Source organism: Monopterus albus, unplaced genomic scaffold, assembly GCF_001952655.1.
Source record: "Monopterus albus unplaced genomic scaffold, M_albus_1.0 scaffold232.1, whole genome shotgun sequence".
In the NCBI taxonomy this organism is placed as follows: Eukaryota; Metazoa; Chordata; class Actinopteri; order Synbranchiformes; family Synbranchidae; genus Monopterus; species Monopterus albus.
Window position 1 is genome coordinate 111,448 of NW_018128112.1, and position 9,610 is coordinate 121,057.

A 9,610-nucleotide genomic window follows, 5' to 3' on the forward strand; every position below is an offset into this window, starting at 1 on the left:
ACAAGGCTGGGCAAAACATTTCAAAATTATCACCTGGCCGTTTTTGTTTATATACTACAACACAGATAACGAGATTGCCATTCTGAATAATTATTTAAAAAAGAGCTCTTCCATACAGCTGCATTCAGTTACAGGTGCCCTGACTCAGTCCATATATCCACTTTAATGATCAGTTTGAGCACAGACAGGACAGACACCGAAAGTCTGTTCACTGATTCATCCACACTGACATCAACCTGATCTGCAGACAGCTATTAGCCAGTGTTAGCTTCCGGCAGGAACAGACTTAATAATGTAGAATCCACACACTGTTCACTCAACTTTCGCAGCCTCGCATCTCATAGCCAGAGCTAATATCTGTTCAACAACACAAATAGAACTCAGGTCAGTGTGCAGAATGTTTTTGTTTTGTTTATCCCCCTGGCCGAAAGGATCTCTAGGTCTGCAACAAGAAAGCCAGTCAGCTAACCACCCTGAGTCATGGCATTCTCATAAACTGGCATATTTACAGAACTGTTGCACCTCACTGCAGTTAATATAGCCATCTGTCATCTATGTTACTTTATAAGTTACAGTAATGTTTTTGTGCATGTTGCAACAACTTGTTTTCCACAAAGTGAAGATTTTACACAACATGCAGTTTGAACTAAACTATTTACAAGTAGTATGTGCACACACAACATTTAGCATAGATGTACATGTTTACTGAAAAAAGATGCAAATACAAAGATCCTTCTCATTGGCCTTAGTAACATAATTTGGGCTCTGCTACATTAATTTCCACTTGAAGCATTAGTCAGACTTAAGATTGATTTATAGGTGTGTATTAAGGGTTTAATATTCAGAGGTATTCCTTATATTCTGACCCTCTCATATATGTAGCTGGGGAGGACAAAAATATAGACAGCTCTGGATATAATATAGTCCACTACAACACTACCCTTAACTATGACCTCAATAATAAACATATAATTGAATTTATGCATTTATGACAAGTTCACCAAAAACTGAAACGTTCTGAGCTTCATAAACACAGATTTTAAGGCAGAAGTGTTTCACTGAATTGAATATAATAGTACATTATAATAAACTGGCTGGTGAGTGTAAATCAGCACTTGAACTGTGTCCATTACCGCCCATCTTTAACTTGTGGTTGTCTCTCAGGGTCCTTTAGAGCAGACTCCTCCCAGTGTCTTGGCAGCTTTGGCCCATGGATTTGAGCAGAGAGATGTTGAGTCTTCCAAACCTACTCACAAAATCAGAGTTGACTTCAAGGTAGGTCCTTTATTCACAGTATATCACAAATGTTGTAATATTAACACTTATTTTCTACTGCTGTGTATATTGAATGGGTAAAACAAGATCAAAGATTTTTTTATTGTCAGTTCACCATATGTGCAGGACATACAGAAAATCAAAATACCGTTTCTCTCTCACCTAGTATTGAATGCCATACCATTTAGGAAACTAAAATAGAATAAAGGTAGTGCAAAAAAGAATAAGAAAACTAAATCAAAGTGATTAGGATAAAACTAAATGGTACAACCTAATGGGCTGTGACTCAGACCCTGTACAATTAGTGACATTAGTGCAAATAATAAGAAGATTGTCAGATGGTTGTGAGACTGAGATGCACATGGACAGTAGTGCAAATGACCAACAGCAGCAGATATGATGGTAAAAACATTCAGCAGCAGATGTACATGTAATATAACAAGAAGGGTGAATGTACTTTATGCAAATGGCAGAGGTAGTCTTTTTATGTTCTGTGGTAGGGCACAGTCCAGGGGCAGGGGGTAATGGACAGCATTCAGCATCCTCACAGCCTGGTTGATGAAGCTGTTTGTAAGTCTGGTGGAGTGGGCCTGAAGACTCCGATACCTTCTCCCTGAAAGCAGGAGTCTGAAGTGGGAGTGTGAGGGGTGGGAGGTGTCATCAGCAATGCTGATGGCTCTGCGGGTGAGGTGGGTGTTAAAAATGTCCATGAGAGAAGGCAGAGGGGCACCGATGATCTTGTTGGCTGTTTTCAGTTATAGAACAACTGTAGAATTCCTGTGTGGTGACGGTAACTCAAAAAAAGATAAACAGCTTTGTGAAATAAAATACTTTACTTTCATCAAACGTTATTTAGTCCTCAGAAAATTATATCGTTAGCATTTTAACACCATGTCACGTTTAAGTGAAGCCACTGTAATTTACTAGGTCACATCTCATTACTAATTTAGTCCACTAGAGGTCATTGTTTTCCTAATTCCAAAACAAATATACCCCATGCTTAGTGAAGGGCTTAATTGGAAATGTGTTACAAGTGATCTGTTTGGTTACGCATCTTGAGGGAGAATAAAATTCTTATATGTATAAGCCTTTTATTTGACCTTACAGCTTCCCTCAGAACTTGGCATGTAAACCCAGCACTCACCTAGTCAGCCAAATGTTCCAAACCTCAACAATTCTAGATATGTATCTGTTTAGTCCATGGGTATTAGTCAATATTATGTACTGTATTATGATGTGAACTATGAGGAGTCTTTTCTCAGCAGTTACTACATTGTCATTGTCTCATTTTCAGGAGGACTGTACTTTGGACAACGTCTGGAATATGGGTGGTCTAAGTATATTGACCTCTGCACCGGTCATGCCACCATACGTCTGCTTCCTTTGTGCCAGTAAAGGGCAACATGAGGTAAGTGCTCAATACATGCTCTCTTTTAATTAAAATAGTTGATCTGTTAAGTTGCCTTTCCTATCAGTTTAAAATTGTAAACTGCTGACTGATAAGGTTCTTATACTTGTGCTATACACTACACAGTTGCACTTTCAGCACCATATAATGCAGATTTTTAAAAATAATGAGTTTCATCACATTTGAAGCTTATATAATTTCAAGGCAATTTTAAAATGAAATGCCTTTTTTGTTCATGTGAATACCTTTTTGCAGATGCTTTATTGCCAGGTATGCTGTGAGCCCTTCCACCGGTTTTGCCTTGAACCAGCAGAGCGCCCCTCTGAGGAGAACAAGGAAAACTGGTGCTGTCGTCGCTGCAAATTCTGCCATGTGTGTGGCAGGAAAAACAAGCACTCAAAGGTAGAGGTTTGTTTTGCTACATTTTACTGCTCATTATTAAAGCATTTCAGTCTGGAAACATCATATTTTTCACATCCCCCTCAGCCTCTGTTGGAATGTGAAAGATGCCAGAACTGTTATCATGCTTCCTGTTTGGGATCCAACTATCCAAAACAAAATAAGAAGAGGAAAGCTTGGGTAGGTTCACTTTTCTTAAAGGAAAAGCACACAAAGACATGTATGTTTACCACAAGCATGCTGAGGTTGGTATACATTGATTGTTGGTCCTAATATAATGGTTTCTGTGCAGGTTTGTATGACATGCATCAGGTGTAAAAGTTGTGGTGTCACACCGGGAAAGATTTTGGACACTGACTGGAACCACGACAAAGGACTTTGTCCAGACTGTTCACAACTCTATGAACAGGGTGAGGGGGTGAATGTAATCCGATTAGATCCTTCAGTTCCTGTATTAGCTACCAACATTATCATGCTGTGTTGAGGCTAATCATCTCTCTCTCTCTAATAAGGTAACTACTGTCCAATCTGCTTCAAGTGCTATGAGGACAATGACTATGACAGTCAGATGATGCAGTGTGGCACCTGTAACCACTGGGTGCATGCCAAGTGTGAGGATCTAACCGGTAATTTTTAGTTTATCTTTTTGAGCTTCAAAAATCATTTTCAGCAGTGCTCATAATTCTGCAGCAACAGTGTTGAATGCATTTAAGGGAAACAAAACTATTATTACCTGAGCGTGCTTACAGAACCCCACAGCAAACTAGGCATACAGTCATCCAATTGTGAACTCCTGTTTTCGTTAAAACAACTCATAATGTAGACAGATTTTGGCTGTAGATGCAGTGCACTACAACTCCACACTCCTAAACTCTTCTGTGAAATAATTTCAGATGAGCTGTATGAGATCCTTTCCAGCTTGCCAGAGAGCGTAGTGTATTCATGTCGGCCATGTAGTGTGACCCAGCCCAGTGCCTGGAGAGAGCTGCTCTACATAGAGCTCAGGGCTGGGGTGGAGAAGGTACTAGCTTGCTTGCTGTCCTCCACCCTCACCCAACACCTCGTTACCTGCTCACAGGTAAGAGTCTGAGCATTCAAATGTACCATGTCATAGATGAGGCTGTTACATGGTTTATTTATTTTAGAATGCTTGCAAAACTTAACTTAGACATGAAATACAGCACGTTAATTGAATATGTTTTGGGTTGCGCTGCAGTGCGAAAAGTTGGTTGATCCTGACAGTGGGACAGAAGGCCAGCCGGCCTGTGACCTCCGAGCTGTAGGCAAGAAGTTTGACAAAGGCCTTTATACTACGTTGGTGAGTACACAACCTTATATTCAGTGTCTGACCACTTGAGTTATTCAGTTTTTGATCACTGTGCATGTGAGTATGCTCACTAGAAAACCCCACACACTGTTGATTGCTACTCACTTAGTAATCAGGTAAGATTTTTTTTTCTTCCAATTTTCACCTTCGTAGTTTTTGATCCAATGCACATATCAGCATGAAGTTCTCGAATCCACACAAGAAACCAGAGAAGTCAGAGTACCTAATGTCACTGACAACCAATGTTCAAAAACAAAACTTCCAGCTTGGGTCATTTATCAATTTGCTAAAACAAAGCCTAAGAAAAGGACATCAATCCCTCAACTACCTTGTGGTAGGATGATTTGCCTCATCATAATAATAATAATAAACTTTATTTATATAGCACTCTACAACTCGAGAGTCCAGAGTGCTGCACAGTAAAACAAACATCACCAAATAAAACCATACTAAAAAATAATAGACCATACCAGAACAGTAAAAAACATAAACAGAATAAAACACAGGTATACAAAACAAGGTTCTAGAAGTTCCATGCAGAGATGGAGGTAACACAACAACAAATTAAACAACGGGGGAGGTGAGAACGGCCTAAACATCAAAAGCCTGTTTAAAAAAATTGGTTTTTAGGGCCGACTTGAAAACCGCTAGCTCAGTCTTAGACCGTACCTCTAAGGGAAGAGAATTTCAGTGTCTGGGGCCATATACCGCAAACGACTGGTCGCCCCATTTTTTATATCTAGAACGCAGGACAGCTAGGGACAAGTGTTCTGAGGAGCGAAGAGCTCTACGCGGCACATAAATCGACAGCAGGTCAGACAGGTACGGCGGAGCGAGGCCATGGATAGCCTTAAAACCAAACACCAACGTCTTAAATTTAACTCTATACTGAATTGGAAGCCAGTGCAAGGAGCGAAGAACCGGGGTGTATAATGTATGTTAAAATTCCTTGAGCAGCGTTTCTGCATCTGGGTATTGCTTGACAGGGCATCAACCCTTACATCAGCAACTAAGATAGGCCTAAAAACCTCTCTTTTTTTTTTCCCATATAGAAAATGTTCCATGAAGATGTGGTTCAGGTGGTGCGAAAGAGACTTGAGCAAGAGGAGGATCTTCCAGAGGAGCAGAGGCCCACTGCCCTGGCACGATCTTACTACTTAAAGGTGGTCTATGATCAAAAGAGACTTCTCCTTGAAAATCGTTCAGTTTTTGATAACTGAAAAAACTTAGAAAAAATCAACTGGACTAGATTTCTAGGTCGAAGATGTTTCACCTCTCATCCAAGAGGCTTCTGATGAACTGATGAAGCCTCTTGGATGAGAGGTGAAACATCTTCGACCTAGAAATCTAGTCCAGTTGATTTTTTTCTAAGCTTTTTCAGTTTACTATGACCTGGATGACTGAGAATCTGCATAGTCAGTTTTTGATAGTTTAATAGTTTCATGCTTTAAACTTTTAATAATCAGAGTGTTTAATATTAACAATCTAATGTCAGTGTGAGGGGATTGTTGTCAACATTACTGAGAATTGGATGTAGACATTTTTATTTTGCAAATAGGAGTGTGAAAACTGCAAAGTAAATCTGTGTAATGACTATAATGGGTGAGTTAGCATTTATTATTGGCTAATATGATTTTTCTCTTAGCTCCTCGAGGAAGTATTTAATTGGTTCAACAGCCAAGACCCAAAGGTGTGGAATCCCTGTACCAAAGATTTGCCCATGTGAGTAATGATTTCCATTTACTGGCTTGTATACATGTGTAAATTAATTTGAGAATTACTCTCACTTATATAGTGCAGTCTGCATGTTCTCTCTGTGCCTGCGTGGGTTCTCCCCTGGTACTCCGGCTTCCTCCTACAGTCCAAAGACATGCAGCTTAGGTTGATTGGTGCCTCTAAATTTCCCCTAGGAGTGAGTGTGGGTGTGTGTGGTTGTCTGTCTTTAAGTGTCAGCCCTTTGATAGACCTGTCCAGATTGTACCACCTCTCCCAATGTCAACTGGGATAGGCTCCAGCCCCACTGTGACCTTCTTCAGGATAAGCAGTATACATAATAGATTAATGGATCTCACATACATGACCCTTGCCCAAAATAATGAAATTCATATTTTTTTTTTTTTTTTTTAAACACTCAAGCTGTTTTAATGGTGCTATGTAGGGACAATTATGTGTTTAGTGTTCTGCATACCTACTTGTATACATATATGAAAGCTGTTTCTGTTCCATGGCATCACTATAAAAAATTTTTTAAAACCTTTTAATCCTTTTGTGTTCAATAGGGGCATGCTACCCCATGCTGTCCAGCCTCCTACAACGGAACATGTTTATGCCCAGTGGCAGGAGAGGAAGGAGCTCTCGTCCAGGGCTCCACTGGGGGTCTTGCAGGAGGACAATGGACAAAACTTAGATGTTAAGGAAGAAGAGGCACTTTCTCCAGCATCTGGGGACGCAACAAACCAGAACCCCCTCAAAACCGGCAGGGTTGTCAGGCTCAAATTCAAAGGTAATGTGATCATTCAGGAGAGAGAATAATACACATATGCTTTTAGATTCTTTTTTTTTTATCTTGCAATGTTTGGACCTTTAGGTTTTTACTTTTAATCATTTATACAGGGAAAAGAGGCGGGCTCTCCAAATCAGATTTAGACACTGGATGGTCTAAAGATGATGGGCGACAGTGCTCTTTGTGCCAGAAATACGGAGATCTCAAACCTAATGTAAGTAAATATGAAATAATAAACAGCGTTCATTGTACATTGTAAATACCCAACTTGGAGAGTGAAATGCTTGTAATAACTGTACATGATTACTTGGTTACAAATTCACAAAGATCTTTGTGGGGATGTTTTACAGGAAGCAGGCAGGTTGCTGTACTTGGGCCAGAATGAGTGGGCACATGTCAACTGCTGTCTCTGGTCAGCGGAGGTGTTTGAAGAAGACAATGGCTCACTACTACACGTACACAGTGCTGTCACAAGGGGCCGGCTGATGGTTGGTTGCTGATCTCCTTTATAAATTGAATCTTTTAGTTGAATATTGAGTATTAATTTATAAAAGATAGGTAACTTGCAAAATTTCATAGAGAGCAAACAAGCCAATATTGATATTTTAAAGAATCATATTAACAGCATGTCAGGCATACTCGACTCAAAAACAAATAGTGCCCCATACCCATAGGGATGAAGTATTTTTGTAGACCAGCCCGGAAGTTAGCATCACCCTCAACAAAAAACCAGTAGGATTTTCCCATAGGCTTTCGGATTATTGCAGAATACAAGTTTTTTCACAAAAAAATGGTTTATGACATTTTTTTTTTCAGCAAGATAACCTTTACAAGTGAAAACAACATATGATTTTTGAAACCCAAATCCAATCAGTAGAAGTAAAAATTTTAGGATTCACTATCGTGGCATGCAGTTTGCATTTTTATTAGTTGCTGTTGCTCATTCATTACTCTGACTCAAACTTTACATTTCACCCTTATCAATTACAACCCCCTCTTAGCGATGTGAACGCTGCAACCAGACAGGTGCCACAGTGGGCTGCTGCCTAACATCTTGTCAAAGCAACTATCACTTCATGTGTGCTCGCTCCCGCCACTGCGTTTTCCAGGATGACAAGAAGGTCTACTGCTACAAACACCGCCACCTCATCAGTGGCAGGGTAAATTTTGTTCTTCCAACTTCTCTTACAAAATGTTGCAACTGACTGTGACTTGGATTATCACTACTTTTCCTTTGTTGTACAGATGATAACCGGTCAAGAATTTGAAGTAATCCGCAGGGTGTATGTGGATTTTGAAGGGATCAGCCTCCGCAGAAAGTTCTTGACAGGACTGGAACCAGAATTGATCAGTCTCATGATTGGTAAACACCTTTATTTTAATTTGGTGCCCATTTTCTTGGTATTTGCTAACATGAGGTTTTGTTAAACTTAGTATTGGTATCCACATTGCCACCACACAGGTTCCTTACAGATAGATAAACTAGGTGTGCTGACAGAACTTTCACCCAGCAGAGGAAAACTGTTTCCTGTGGGCTTTCAGTAAGTTGCATGTTACCTTTTCAAACTTGATTTTATAAATTACACATTTACTTGAAATATTGAATTGAAATGATGTTTTTTCCATCGGAAGGTGTTCTCGTTGGTACTGGAGTACAGTTAATCCATCACGACGATGCAGATATACGTGTACAGTTCGGGAGGTCCGGCCTATTATCCCTGAGAAGCCTGTTGAGGAGATGCCTGACCAAGGAGACAATCACACCATTGCTCATAGCCCCTATCCTTTATCTGGTGCGTGTATTATTACTGAAAGAAATTCAGTAAAATGTATAAGGAAACTATAAAGATACTAATAGTTTCATAAACGATTTATATAAATCTTTAGAATCTGAAGCCCAGAAGACTGGTTTCACAGAATCCCAGCCCCCAGCGGAGGAAATCTTGTCTCCAGGACCTCCACTGAAGACAGGTCACAGTGCAAGGCCAAAAATTCCCAGCTATCCTCAAACCAGGAGACCAGCTGGAGGACTGTCCCGACCTCTGCCATCCCCAGGTAAAAAAAATAAATAAAAAAATTGAGGTAAGAATTTTTTAAAGTCACCAACAACAGATCGTTTCGATCAAAAGCACACAAGTCTCAAGCTGTTGATACATTCTGTTTTCTTGTTAGGCGTAACCCAGCTGAAACCCCATCACATATTAACCATAAGTGATCTGGAGGAGACTCGAAGGGCTCACCGTCACAGCCCGCACTCACAGACAACAGGCCCCCGCAGTCACATGCCCCCTCCTCCTCTGGGCCCTCTGACTGGACCAATCACCCTTCGTGCTGGGAAATCTTCCCTTCCCACTTCCCCACTGTTTCCACTTGGTGCTACAGACAACTTGATAAGTTCTCCATCGTCCCGCCTAGTTGGAGGTAGAAGTGCTTCCTCAGTCCGATGCCCTGGGAATACAATGACACATTGTACCTCATCATTCTTTCCTCAGTCTCCCTGGCAGGACAGTGTGGGAAGCTTTCCCTCTCCAAGTCTGTCTTTCTCTTCATCCTTACAACAGTTACCCAGAACTCGATTATCACTTGATCTGACCCAGTCAGACTCGGTCGAGGTGCCGCACAACTTCTTAGCTTCACCAGAGCCTGAAGATGTCTCTCCAACAAATGGTACTTCACCCCAGGAGGACTCAGACCAACA

General features: G+C 40.6%; 1 protein-coding gene across 1 annotated transcript in view; it reads left to right on the forward strand.

The window, feature by feature from the left end:
• The window catches only part of kmt2bb (lysine (K)-specific methyltransferase 2Bb), a 26,241-nt gene that overhangs the window by 9,064 nt on the left and 7,567 nt on the right, over positions 1-9,610 (forward strand). The window contains exons 11-29 of the mRNA XM_020620110.1: positions 1,165-1,275; positions 2,570-2,683; positions 2,939-3,085; positions 3,170-3,262; positions 3,375-3,492; positions 3,595-3,708; positions 3,976-4,160; positions 4,299-4,400; positions 5,462-5,572; positions 6,055-6,131; positions 6,689-6,912; positions 7,023-7,126; positions 7,263-7,400; positions 7,914-8,072; positions 8,158-8,275; positions 8,375-8,453; positions 8,545-8,705; positions 8,800-8,967; positions 9,085-9,602. Coding sequence (XP_020475766.1) covers positions 1,165-1,275; positions 2,570-2,683; positions 2,939-3,085; positions 3,170-3,262; positions 3,375-3,492; positions 3,595-3,708; positions 3,976-4,160; positions 4,299-4,400; positions 5,462-5,572; positions 6,055-6,131; positions 6,689-6,912; positions 7,023-7,126; positions 7,263-7,400; positions 7,914-8,072; positions 8,158-8,275; positions 8,375-8,453; positions 8,545-8,705; positions 8,800-8,967; positions 9,085-9,602 — 2,841 coding nt within the window. The remainder of the gene's footprint in view (positions 1-1,164; positions 1,276-2,569; positions 2,684-2,938; positions 3,086-3,169; positions 3,263-3,374; positions 3,493-3,594; positions 3,709-3,975; positions 4,161-4,298; positions 4,401-5,461; positions 5,573-6,054; positions 6,132-6,688; positions 6,913-7,022; positions 7,127-7,262; positions 7,401-7,913; positions 8,073-8,157; positions 8,276-8,374; positions 8,454-8,544; positions 8,706-8,799; positions 8,968-9,084; positions 9,603-9,610) is intronic.